General features: G+C 42.6%; 1 protein-coding gene across 1 annotated transcript in view; it reads left to right on the top strand.

Moving 5' to 3' along the window:
• Positions 1–14186, top strand: part of LOC144508210 (raftlin-like) — a 122122-nt gene that overhangs the window by 70012 nt on the left and 37924 nt on the right. The window contains exon 5 of the mRNA XM_078236029.1: positions 5830–6484. Coding sequence (XP_078092155.1) covers positions 5830–6484 — 655 coding nt within the window. The remainder of the gene's footprint in view (positions 1–5829; positions 6485–14186) is intronic.

The following is a 14186-nucleotide window of genomic DNA, read 5'->3' on the forward strand; positions in this document are numbered from 1 at the left end:
CTTTCCTGTAGTTGCCTGATCAGTGAACAGTATGCTCAATGTTTGCTGGATGTAAAGATCACTCGAGCAGGCAGTATATAGTTCCAATGCCATTCCCACTGCTGTTTTTAAGTGTTATCTAACTCAACCCCACTGTATTCAACATCTGGGTGCTTTCCACATTCATATATGGCACCTTCATCAGGATATGTAACTCTCCTTCAGTGCTCCTGTTAGCTTGCCAAAGCTTTGCCTAGTTTGAACTATAATGAAGGCCTCAGTAATGTACTGGTGATAGGATAGTTTTCTGGCGCACAGCCAGTTAATGTCTTTGTTTTCAATTGAGGCTGCAGAGAAATTGTGATTTAAGTTGCCAATAGGCAGAGGGAGAGAAACTCCTTTGCATAGCCCTGCTTCTAGCAATACTGTGCGGATTCCCCAGGGGCAGTCAGCCAATTATATCAACAAAGCTTGCGGTGCAGGGTATCCAGATAGCAGCCAATGGCACGTCTTGCCTCTAGAGAATTGGCGTAAGTCGTTATAGCTCCGATCCAAACACATTTCTCCCCTGATTTTCCAAGAATGATGTTTAGACACTCAGAATGAGAGAGACCTAGGTTGTAATTCATAAGTATGGTTTAATGGCTTGTGTGAACTCTGAGTTATGCTACCTGTGGAAATAAGCCCAGCAGCATTTATCTTCTACGGTCAACCATCACCGAGATGCATCTGTAACATTGGTGTCTATGGCAGCTCAGTCACTTCTCAAAATCAACCAAAGTAATACTTTTCTGTGGCACAAAAAGACATGTTTCATTTCTTATATTCTCTACTATCATTTTGTATTTACACATATTCTCAGATCTAAAGAAAAAGAATCCCTGACCTGAAGTACGTGAGGATAAGTGAATATACGGCCCGTCATGAGGACACCATCATTTATAATAATTGCACGGTAACTCAGTAACCTGTAATTATTTAACATTTATATTTCACTTCCATTTTATAAAACAGCTTTAATTCTCTTTGACAAATGTCAAAATTATGCATTCAAAATGCAGCTGGAAAGTCATGATGGAGGAGACTGCCGCCAGGATAAAGAGCGATGTTCTTTATCCTGTTATTCAGTGTCACGTTTTAAGTATAAAAGCTTGTTCCGTGGGTGAAGGAGATGAGAATCCATCAAACTGCTCTGTTGAAGGCTCAAAGTAAAAAGGAATGATAGTTCATGCCTTCACCGCTGTACAGTCAGAGCCAAACAGCTGTATTAAATTAATGTTCTTGTGTTAACTCTCTATAAGGATGACTGCAAGACTGGAATCTTCCTCAGCGTATGTGCCGTTAAACGCCCACCAAGAAACACGTGTTTGAAAGTACTTGTCCTCATTTACACATAGATTTTTCTGCCATTGATGTTGCCTCTTAGCTTTCAAGTTCACAATTGAGTGAACAATAGGCCAAGCCTCAGAGGCCTGGCTGTGCCACTGAAGTGGGGTCAGGAATTGCAGCTGCTGCACAGAGGTGAAGAACTTTTATCTGTGTGTTTTTTAAAAAATTGTTTCTACTTTGAAAATGGATTGTATTGAGGGAAAAAAAAAGCACAGGGGTTAGTTTGAACTGTTTCCACAGGGCAGGAAACAGGTGGCAGTGGGATGGCTGCACACTTTTCACCTTGCACATTATTTAACGCAAATAAAATTGGGCAAAGATTAGTACAATTGGCGAATGCATTTCTATCAGTTTCCTGACTGGTGGAGACAGTTGAAATTGAGCCCAATCAGTTTTATCACGATTTTAAAAGATGGGTAAATTGTTGTGTAAGTATCTAGTAAGAAGTGTGGAGAAAGATCAAATATTTCTGATCGTGAGGCCCTCGGCCTGCAAATATTGCAACAATCTTCACATCCTGGCATCATGCTCCAAAGTGGTGGATGCATGAATAAGGGTATCATCCATTTGGCGGATAACTCCATCCAACCCTTTCAGAATACCAAACATGATACGTGGAAAAGTCTCGGGCAATTCCAAATGGCAGGCTTTTGAAACAGTACCGTATTGGCCAAAGGGTGTGATGGATATCATTAGCAGTCTGAGCTGTTTGTCTAACAGGAGCACCGACTCGAGAACAGCTTCTTCCCTGTGCCATCAGACTTTTGAATGGACCTTGCATTAAATTGATCTTTCCCTAGCTATGACTGTAACGCCACCTTCTGCACCCTCTCCTTCTTCCCTATGTACTCTATGAACGGTATGCTTTGTGTAGCGCACAAGAAACAATACTTTTTACTGTATACTGGTACATGTGACAATAATAAATCAAATCAAATCAAGTCAAATCACGTTTTGCCTCCAGTTTAGTGAAGATTGAGCTCCTCACAGGCTTCGCCAATCTCTTGCTGACATATGCTGTAGGGTAGACCTCCCTTTTTACTGTCTTGTTCAACTCTGTGAAGTCCACACAAATGTGTAGTGGGTACAGGCACCATGCCTGAGCACCAAGAAGTGGGTTGTGTTCCTGGCGATATCACCCTCAGTTGTCGATCGATTGTCTCCAGCATTTTGAAGAATAAACACACTGGCTTGGCATTTCACTTTCAGCTGATATGGTAAACGTTTTGGGGCTTCCCCAGACCTGTGAATAGCTTTAGAAATTCCTTCTTGAATTGATCAAGTTTGTCCTGGTTTTCAGCTCTTCCACTCTGTGAATATGTTACAAATCTGAGCAGGCTCTCCGGCTCAGTAATGAGCACTTCTGAATTTGGATAACATAAAGAAATTGTGTTATTTGTCTTCCCTTATAATTTTCCCTTATTATTTGTCTGCCCTTGCACCTTCAGTGGGAAGCCCCCTGGACCATGGTGTCGAATGGTAGGTGACTAGAGAAACTCAGGCTTCAGCCTCTGTCCTATATCAGAAGGAATTGACACCTGTTTCCGTGTCTCATTTAAAATTGCCATTGTGTTCAATGGTTCTGATATCTGGACTCCAGAAGTCCCCTTGAGGTTTAACTTCACCCTAGGATGGCACTCTAATTAGTCTCCCTCTAAATCTTGGAGTTAGGAGGCTTTTTGTGACGGCGTACTACTTTACAATGACCCCACCTCCTGCAGGAATGATACTTTGCATTTGTGGCAGGATAGTCTTCATGCAGATGGGTCTTTTTGGCACCTCAACCAGATCACTGGATAACGGCGGTGATTGCCCCCTCTTTGTTCTGCGTCTGCTTTTTAGTGGGTGCACTGGTACCTCCAGTGTTCACAAAAGCAGACTGTGTCGGTGATATGGCTCCATAAAGGTTCCCTTTCAATCCGGATGAAAACTCAGTTGTGTTTCCACAGCTCAGCCTGCCTTGCTAATTGCACTGCCTTGGACAATGTAAGATCTTCCCTGGACAGTACAAAATCAGATAAGGCGTCATCAAGCGCTGCCACCACAATGCGTTCTTGAATGAGTTCATCCTTTAGAGTTTCATACTTGCAGCTGTCAGCCGAATGATACTGGTCATTAATAGAAAAGTCAACACTTACATTAGATTCCTGAGTGCGCCTGTTAAATCCCATCTGGTTTCTAATAATGTTCCTCTGAAGACTGAAATATGAATTAAAGGTCTTAATGGCCTCTTCAGAGGTTGCTGTGTCCTTATTAACACCCTATCTTATTACAATGTCAGCTGCGATGCTGCCAATGGAATAGAGGCGGCGGCACGGTAGCACAGTGGTTAGCACTGCTGCTTCACAGCTCCAGGGGACCTGGGTTCGATTCCCGGCTTGGGTCACTGTCTGTGTGGAGTTTGCACATTCTCCTCGTGTCTGCGTGGGTTTCCTCCGGGTGCTCCAGTTTCCTCCCAGAGTCCAAAGATGTACGGGTTAGGTTGATTGGCCGTGCTAAAAAATGCCCCTTAGTGTCCTGAGATGCGTAGGTTAGAGGGATTAGTGGGTAAATATGTAGGGATATGGGGGTAGGGCCTGGGTGGGATTGTGGTCGGTGCAGACTCGATGGGCCGAATGGCCTCTTTCTGTACTGTAGGGTTTCTAAGATTCTAAGAGGAGTGTGCTGACTTGTTCTTTATCAGGCTTCTGTGCTAACCCTGAATCGGTCCTTTACCTGTTGAATCTGCAGTTTTGCCAGTGTGCCACTTGGTCAGGACTCTCTACACGGTCAATGCATTTGAGTAGAGGTAGGCCTTTACCTATCACTGTCTGTTACTTTTAATTGACTGTCTTGGAACTCTGCTGGCACTTTTCCTTCCGATTCTCCACCACAGTTGGATGGCTTTCGCTTTTCTGCCATCTTCGGTTTTGTTGGGCACCCTTGCTATTTGGTAGTTTTGAAACTGTCACCATGAAGTATCATAATAAATGGGCTCAGTGTGTGGCTAACCTAGACTACTGGAGACAAGGCCTTCAAGAACTGTCAATGACTACATACAGGGCTTCTTCCAGCACCATCTCTCTCTCTCTCTCTGAGTTCCAGTGACATGTGATCTGACATCACTGATTATGTAAATTAGCTATTAACATAATAGGCATTAACCCTTTATATTACAGAAAACATGTCAGCATTGTTTTTATTAATTGTTGATTACAGCAGGTAATAAAAATATTAATCTATTAGATGACTAAACAAACCTCATCTTTTATCATTACTGTTCAACAGGTTGACGCATGTTAAAAATAGTTTTGGCCAGTCGGATTATTGGAAAGTTGTAATGTTACAGGACAATGTGTTTTAACATAGAAACGTAGAAACCCTACAGTGCAGAAAGAGGCCATTTGGCCCATCGAGCCTGCACCGATCACAATCCCACCCAGGCCGTACCCCTATATCCCTACATATTTCCCTGTTAATCCCTCTAACCTACGCATCTCAGGACACTAAGGGGCATTTTTTAGCATGGCCAATCAACCTAACCCGCACATCTTTGGACTGTGGGAGGAAACCGGAGCACCCGGAGGAAACCCACGCAGACACGAGGAGAATGTGCAAACTCCACACAGACAGTGACCCAAGCTGGGAATCGAACCCAGGTCCCTGGAGCTGTGAAGCAGCAGTGCTAACCACTGTGCTACCGTGCCGCCCTTTATATTTATAAAGGAGAAAATAAACACGGAGACATCTATGATGGTTCAAGGTGTAAACGGAATGCCTGGCATGGCACTGAGACAAACACCGGAAATGTTTTTAGTTCAATTCCCCCTGCGACGTCTGTGCCCATCCAGCAGCAATGAAGCTCAACCACTCGGTGAACATTTCTGGACAAGGGAAGGAAATGTCATTTAGAATTCTGATCCTAATGATTATCCAATGGATAATCCAGGGATACCTGTGGATATTGGAAGCTATAGGCTCAAACTTGGCTATGCCCTAATGATTAAATCGTTTACTGACACCCCATAAACAGCTCTTGATATGAAGAATGGTCATTTAGTTAGGCCACTGATGGCTCATTGATGTTTGTTGAACCATGAGTTGCCGATTGCCATTTTGCATTGCCATCCTAAACAGGTCTGGAGCCATCAGCTCTTTGGTGCTGGCTTGAACCCTGAGCCATTATGAGATTCTGGCCTCGTTAACATGTCACCAGTGAGCTCCGGGCACCGTCTCATCTTTTTGAGACCCCAGTCCCTGGGATCATCTCTACCCCCTCCCATTTGCAACACCTTTGCCATCAATGGATTGGCTGAGGTGCCCCTTCCCCCAGTTTTCAAATGTCCATGTGTTTCTCAGATAAGAAATGGGTGGGTGATTGAAAACAACACCCATTGTCTTCAGGAGAAGAAAAATGATAGGGGAGAAAAGTCGAAAAGGGAACTGTATTGGTTAAGTAATTATTTTCTGGTTAATAATCAGGTACAAGAAGGAACAAGCAAAGGCTTACGGTTTGTTGGACTTCTGCAGCACCAAAACTCTCCGGCAGATTCAGCAGAAAGGTGTGAAGAGGCCTCAGCCATTAACAGTCCTTTGTGTCAAAACAACTCGATGAAAGAGGAAAGGAATGCTGTTCAAAATGTGCAAAACAATACCGATAGAGATAAACTTGCAGAAAAGCAGGAAACAGAAACTACAGAGCGGAAGGCAAAACCAAAACTAAATCAAGGGGAGGCCCCCCAATCCGAAGGACAAACTGGTCAAGATCAAGCAAAAGGTGAAGAGCAAATCAATGGCCAACCCATGGCAGAAAGTCAGGAATGTCAACATGATGAAAGATGGATACAAAATAATAACACAGCCAACTGTGAGACAGAAGGCAAAGTTGCTGATAAACAAGAAGCTTCATCGCAAGCAGAAGCTCTTGAAGCCAAAGCAGCAGAGAGACTGCAAACTGAGAGGCCAGCTGAGGAGGAGCAGTCCCTCAGAGCAACAGACAAGCACAATGAGGTGAAGCTAATAACTGAAAGTCATGAAACAGCTGAAACAACAGTCGTGTTTGAGGCGAATGACACCAAACAGGGAGCACCCTCGAAACAAGGAAAGCCTGAAGAGAATGGAAAGAAGAATGATGTGGGTGAGTTGCTTTTACTGTGCTATGTTTAGATCCTTGCAGGATATTTATTTAGAATACTTATACCAAAATATTCATTCATCCTAAATCAATCTGAGTATTTAATACCATCCAATTATTCTCAAAGTTCATGGCAATTCTTATTTTAAATATTTTTAATAGATGTAAAAATAATATTGGTAAATAGGAGTTCATTTTTGCATTGTGCAAAAATGTTCCAAGTCCAAAGATGTGCGGGTTAGGTTGATTGGCCAGGTTAAAAATTGCCCCTTAGAGTCCTGAGATGCGTAGGTTAGAGGGATTAGCGGGTAAATATGTGGGGGTAGGGCCTGGGTGGGATTGTGGTCGGTGCAGACTCGATGGGCCGAATGGCCTCCTTCTGCACTGTAGGGTTTCTATGATTTCTATGAAGTAAACATATACCCCTTAACTTTATTTAGACACCTTTCCACGTTGAGAATAACGTTTTTGGCCAATAGTGTAGATGAGCCTGCTCTGTAAGGAAGTGCATCCCCAGACTCCACAGCATCTTAATTACTCTAATGTTGCTCCCTCAGCCCCCAGTCACCCCACTAAACACACTGGGGCTTAGCTTCAGGCTGCAGCTGGTAAGGCATGTGGCCCAGAATGTATCCTTTTAATATGGGTGACTTCTTGTGGAGAGGTAAATGTTGTTGCACAACAATGTTAATGAGGCCTGAAACACAATGGCGGGCTGGCTTCTGTATGTGGTGATATTCAGGCCTGAAGCAACACCCACTCCCTTATGTGGAAAACCATAATGAAATATTATAATTTTGTCTTTTGATTAACAGCTATGTCGTAGAACTGTGAGGCATTGAATGAGGCCTTTTGTCCACTGTGACTGTGCATCTGAAAAGCACTATCTGACAGGGTGGTAAAGGCAGATTAAATTGTGACTTTCAAAAGGGAATTGGATAGATGCCTACAGGCACTAATTTCCCTTAAGATCCTCCAGTGGCAACAGGGTTGGAAGGCCTTCCCCCCCCCCCCCCCCCCCCCCATGGACCCAATCAAGGTGAAAGCGGGAAGGTGACGGACTCCCCACCTGCCACCCTCCCACCTGAATAAATGCCCCCCTTCCACCAAACTCGCCATGGGTGAGGATACAAGTATCCACCCAATATAGCATTACTGCAATGAGTATTTTATTTCAATTTTTGGTCATCTGATTATCTATGTATAGCAGGTGAAAAGTGGACAAATATTTATTCAGATTAGAAGTGGTAGTATTTAGAATCTTTACAGTTCAGAAGCAGATCATTCGGCCCATCGCATCTGCATCAACTCTCCGAAGAGTATCTTACCCAGGCCCACACCCCTGCCTATCCCTGTAACCCCACACATTTAGCATGGCTAATCCACCTAACCTACACAATCTTTTGTACACAGTTCATGAGGCCATTTGGATTTTTATTACGTAGAACAATAAAAAGCTTTGCAGTATAATACCTCATATAATATCTGCATCAGTCAACCCTGAAATCTCTGATGTCTCACTCTGCTGCTGGAAGTAATGGGGAAGGACTTCCCTGTGCTGACAGACCTTGCCCCAAATTCTGGGGACTGGGTCCTTTTTAATATTTCACTTTTGGAGCTGCAAAAGAGGGCCTGCCCCAAAGAGGATCTGGAAATATGAAGAGGTACCATGCCTACCAGATAGGTAAGGTCCTTGATGGACCAAAAACATGACTGAAAAGTTTTCCCTAAAGGAAAAGGCATTTCAATCACATCTAGAATGATTAATCTGGCTCAGTGAAATGGTTTGGATCCTGGGAATTACCTGTATGGATCCCATGTTCTAAGCAGGCGTGTGGCAGCATTAGGAGAAAATTCTCAGGACGGTTAGGAACACAGAAACATCGAAGCAAGAGTGGGCCATTCAGCCCATCGAACTGCTCTGCCATTCACTAGGATCATGGCTAATTATTCATTTCAATGTCTTTTTCCCTACACTATCCCTTGAAGTCATTGGTACTTAGAAATCTATCATCTCTGCTTCAAACATACTCAATGCCCGAACTTGGAAACAGCTTGTGTTTAAGTCCTAGTGGTTCAAGGGAGCAGGTAGGAAGGCTAGCAGCTCATCCCTTTCTTACCCACCCCTCCACCCCCAATTATAATTTGTGTAGGATGGAAACCTGAATTCTCTACCAAATCACTGGCTCCCTGTGGGAATCCACCATGTTCCACCCTCCCCCACCCAGAAATGTTAGCCTCCAAGCATCTCTGAATTAGAACATAACATAATCGCCCACAGGAAGAGAAGCCTCTTATTAGCCAGTTCACTGTCCTTGCGATATCACAATTTCCTCACTTTAATGGACTGTTAGTCTTAGTTCTCTATCTTCAAACATTTTAGCAGGCATGAAGATAAGCTGATTTTTTTTTTAATTGGTCTAATATTCAGCATCGACTGCACATTTTCAGGACTAACAATTTTATCCTTAATTACAATTTATAAGTACACAGATATATCTCTTTGATATTTAATTGTTTCTTAAAAGGCTCCCCTTTCTTAACTATTTAGTTTTTTTTCCAAATTACATTTGGTGAAAGTACACACTCAAATGTGTCTGCTTGTTGTCCCAGGTAATCAATTGATTTTCTCGCTTTATATTTGGAGATTCAGGCTTTAAATGCTGAAGACTCTGATTTATCCATTTCTTTCCACCAATAAATCACCACTTCTATTGCAATCTTGGATAATAGCAGCTGCTCCGAATTTTCATTAAGAAAATAATCCAACCGACGAAAGAAAATTAAGTAATCGAATCAGCGACTTGCAGCTGTGGGATATGACATTAATTAAACTGTCACCATTGTAGATGTGATTAAGATTAAAACTACAATAGATTTAGTTTTCATCTACATTGGATGCTTATCATCTTGTATATAAGATGATAACAGGTAGATGACAAAGTAGATGTAGAGAGGATGTTTCCTCTTGTGGGGCAATCTAGAACGGGAGGTCATAATTTTAGGATAAAGGGATAGCAGATTTAAAGCAGAGATGAAGAGAAATAACTTCACTCAAAGGGTGGTCAGTCTGTGGAATTCACTAGCCCAGAGTGCGGTGGATGCTGGGATATTGAGTAAATTTAAGGGAGAGATAGACAGATTTTTAATTAGTAATGGGCTGATGGGGCAGAAAAGTGGAGTTGAGGCTGAGGTGAGATCAACCATGATCATATTGAATGGCGGAGCAGGCTCAAGGGGCTGAATTGCCTACCCCTGCTCTTAGTTCTTATATGCACATTCAGGGTTTAATGACAGGGAACAGATATTATTAATATATATATTAGTCGCCAAACCAAGCAAATGCATGGTTGGACGAAAGGTATTTTAAATGGATACTTAAAAATAAAGTTTTTCTACAAATTTAAACTGTCAGGAATTTCCCCTCAATAACTGCCAGTCTTAATTGCTTACACTAATAGTCATTTCCAATCTATAAGTGTTTTCGGAATCTTGGAGCCAAATGTTCTTGGCAATGCCGTGAGTCATTCATCAAATTATTATTTAGAGTTGAAAATTCCTTAAAATGTAAATTTCCACTCCAGCAGAGACTAACTTTGAAACAAGCCAGATCTGTCGAGATGAAAAGTGCCTCAGATGAAACAGGAAGGAACTTTAAACACTGTCCATCATCAACATTCTACTATCTCTGTAAGATGATTGACATGTAGTAAATCAACTCTGTTGGGGATGAAGTAGCTACATACGCCATGCTGATAATAAATCCCTATTGAAGTTGTGCTATTTATCTCAGCTATATATAGAATGAAGCAAAACAAGAAGTTATATTTATATTGTGTTTTTCACGCAATGAAATATCCCAAGAACTTGCAGCAGTGGGAGATACCAAATAAGTAGGGGTGGGGGGGTGGCGCTAAGAGGTAAATATTGTGGTTGCTTTCAAAGGTGGGTGGAGATATAGACAGGTTTTTGATGAAAGTCAAAAGTGCAGGGCAGGTGCTGCCAAATCTGTCACGATTTAATATTTCATTGCTCACATGTGAAATACAAACCACTCTTCAAGATTAGGTACCAGAACATGATTCAGAGCATGTCTGAATGCCTTGAGTCTACCCTAGTTTATTAAGTTAAAAAGCCAGAGACAAAACACAAATTGGGTTGGTTTTATTGATGTAGAAACTTTCATTTTTCAGGTCGACAATGAGAAATACAGTATTCTATGTCACAGAAGCATAGAATCTCTACAGTACAGAAGGAAGCCATTTGGCCCATCGAGTCTGTACCAATCACAATCCCGCCCCGGCCCTCTCCCCGTAACCCCATACGTTTACCTTGCTAATCCCCCTGACACTAAGGGTCAATTTAGCATGGCCAATCAACCTAACCCGCACATCTTTGGACTGTGGGAGGAACCGGAGCACATGAAGGAAACCCATGCATGCAGACACAGGAGAAAGTGCAAACTCCACACAGACAGTGGCTCAAGGCTGGAATCAAACCTGGGTCCCTGCCGCTGTGAAGCAGCGCCAAAGTCAGAGACTGGGTTGGATTGTTGTTTTCCCATCGGGATAATTTCCTGGACCCAATCCCGTATCATATGGTGTCCAGACACCCCAATACGATTTCTCTAGGGATGGACAGTTAATAGCCAGGGAGCAAATTTGTTGTCCAAATATCTTTTTTTTCTTTCGTGGAAGCTGGGCATCGCTGATTGGGCCAGCATTTGTTGTCTATCGCTGATTTCCCTGGAACTGAGGGCAGTTAAGAGTCAACCACATTGCTAGGGTCTGAAGTTGCATGTAGGCCAGGTAGGATTTCCTTCCCTTAAGGACATTAGTGAACCAGATGGGTTTTTTTTTAAAATGACAATCCACAATGATTTCATGGTCAGCATTAGCCTTTTCATTCCAGATTTTATTAGATTCACATTTCATCGTCTGCCATGGTGGGATTTGAACCCAGGTCCCCAGCGTATTACATTGAGTCTCTGGATTATTTTGTCTATTGACAATACCACTACACCACCATCTCCTTTAAATGTGGTGATCCCCAATACCAATTCTCGGGCCTTTCTACTTCTGGTTCAACCACCAATGGGAATCAAAAATTCTGCCCATTGTTTTTATTTCAACTGAGTTTTTTTTATTCATTCGTGGGACATGGGCATCGCTGGATGGCCAGTTTATTGCCATTCCTAGTTGTCCTTGAGAAGGTGCTGATGAGCTATCTTCTTGAATCGCTGCAGTCCATCTTCTGTGGGTTGACCCACAATGCCATTAGGGAGGGAATTCCAGGATTTTGACCCAGCGATTGCGAAGGAATAGCGATATATTTCCAAGTCAGGATGGAGAGTAGCTTGGAGGAAAACTTGCAGGTGGTGGTGTTCCCATGTATCTGCTGCTCTTGTCCTTCTAGATGGATGTGTTCGGGGGTTTGGAAAGTGCTGTCTAAGGATCTTTGGTGAATTTCTGCAGTGCATCTTGTAGATAGTACACACTGCTGCTACTGAGCATCGGTGGTGGTGGGATTGAGTGTTTGTAGATGTGATGCCAATCAAGCGGACGCTTTGTCCTGGATGGTGTCAAGCTTCTTGAGTGTTGTTGGAGCTGCACCCATCCAGGCAAGTGGGGAGTATTCCATCACACTCCTGACTTGTGCCTTGTAGATGGTGGATAGGCTTTGGGGAGTCAAGAGGTGAGTTACTAGCCAAAGTATTCCTAGTCTCTGACCTGCTCTTGTAGCCACTGTGTTTATGTGGTGAGTCCAGTTGAATTTCTGGTCGATGGTAACCCCATGGATGTTGACAGTGGGGGGATTCAGTGATGGTTACACCATTGAATGTCAAAGGTTCAGTGGTTAGAGTGTCTCTTATGGGTGATGGTTATTGCCTGGCATTTGTGTGGCGTGAATGTTATTGCCACTTGTTATTGTCCAGATCTTGTTGCACTTGAACATGGACTGCTTCAGTATCTGAGGAGTCGTGAATGGTGCTGAACATTGTGCAATCATCAGCGAACATCCTCATTTCTGACCTTGTGATGGAGGGAAGGTCATTGATGAAGCAGCTGAAGATTGTTGGGCCTAGGACACCACCCTGAGGGACTCCTGCAGAGATGTCCTGGAGCTGAGATGACTGACCCTCCATAACCACAACCATCTTCCTATGTGTCAAAATTCTCAGACTGCCAAAGTGGGATAAGAATTTACATCCTCTGGATGAATGATCAGGCCACTGCGTCACTAGCCCAGTCACACCCTTGTGCATGGTAATTAAACTTTACATATAATAAATAGCATGTGGGCAAATAAACAGCCACTTTCGATTCTACACATTGGCCTGGATTTTACAGTCAGTGACAAAGAGGGAGTGCACAGCCTGAATCTGTTTAAAACTGAGGTGTTACTTTTTTACCTGGAGCCTATCCCAAATGCAGCACAAACACATTGGCAAGGTAAGTCAGAGGGCCCCCAGGTGAAACATAATCCAGGGATACCAGATCCTTTTCATGTCACAAATGAAAGACATATCTCTTGAGGTCTGCCTTCAGTTCAGGGAATTTCACTGTTTTAAAATGTATCTGTCACCTGGTTTTAATAATAGCTTCCCCCCCAAAACGGCCGATCAACTCATTTACCCCTTCCGAAACAGCTCACCCCCTCCCTCCCCCGACACTGTTCACCCCTTCCTGAACCTTGACATTGCTCACAACCAAATTGGGGTCTGTTTGAACTCAGCAGTAAATTCAAGTGGCCCTACTGAATTCAGATTTCCCTCCTTTTTAACTAACACTGCATCCTCTTTCCTTCTGATGACAAAAATTAGATCTGGTGAAAACAAGGGCAGGACTTGGATCCCACCCATCATTTTTTAAAAAAGATTGTGAAGTCTTCCCGATGGCACAAAAATCTGCTCCTTGGTTTTATTTCTCATCTGTATAGTGGACAATTAGCCCAGGGTGACGTGTTCAAGTCCTGGGAAGTGTTCTGAATCCTCAAACTTCAGCCTCAAAGGCTGCATTGCTAAAAACTGAGACAAGCTCGTGCGTACCTAAGATATACCCAATAGATGGTAGCAAAGTAAATATTCAGTTAAATATACCAATTTCAGTCTGTTCATAATTTCCAGACAAATCATTAAGGATACAGAGTTAAAACCATAAAACATATGCAGTAAACTGAAGAAGCCTGATCTTGATTTGAAATTACAGTTTGTTTTCTTCCAACCATATAACATCATTGCATAGAATAATATACACTCTTAGGCATGCTGTAGGGATGCACCAATCTTTCTATACATCTTACATTAGACACATTATTGGCACCAGTAGATAATTAAGAAATTTCAAGATGAGAATTTGGAAGCATATTTCGATCCCTGGAATTTATTGGTGTACAAATGCAGTATCTTACATCTGAATAGTCTTTCCAACTGATTTTCTTGTCGTTAATGTGCTGGAAATGGCTAACATATGGCTTGTCTGTGCAAACATCTGCATTAAAATAAACAAAATAATGCCTGATAAATCAAAGCCACATGATCATTGCATGCACAAAGCATGATAAATACAATTTGCTAGTTTAGAGATTGTTGTGGTTTATGGAGATTTCACAGCTGTAACAGCTGTCTTGTTTCACACTAGGATCTGCTTTATTACTGTCCCCTTTAAAACTCATTACTCATCCACTGAAAAATCAATCATCTTAC

Source organism: Mustelus asterias, chromosome 2 (genome assembly GCF_964213995.1).
Source record: "Mustelus asterias chromosome 2, sMusAst1.hap1.1, whole genome shotgun sequence".
NCBI lineage: Eukaryota > Metazoa > Chordata > Chondrichthyes > Carcharhiniformes > Triakidae > Mustelus > Mustelus asterias.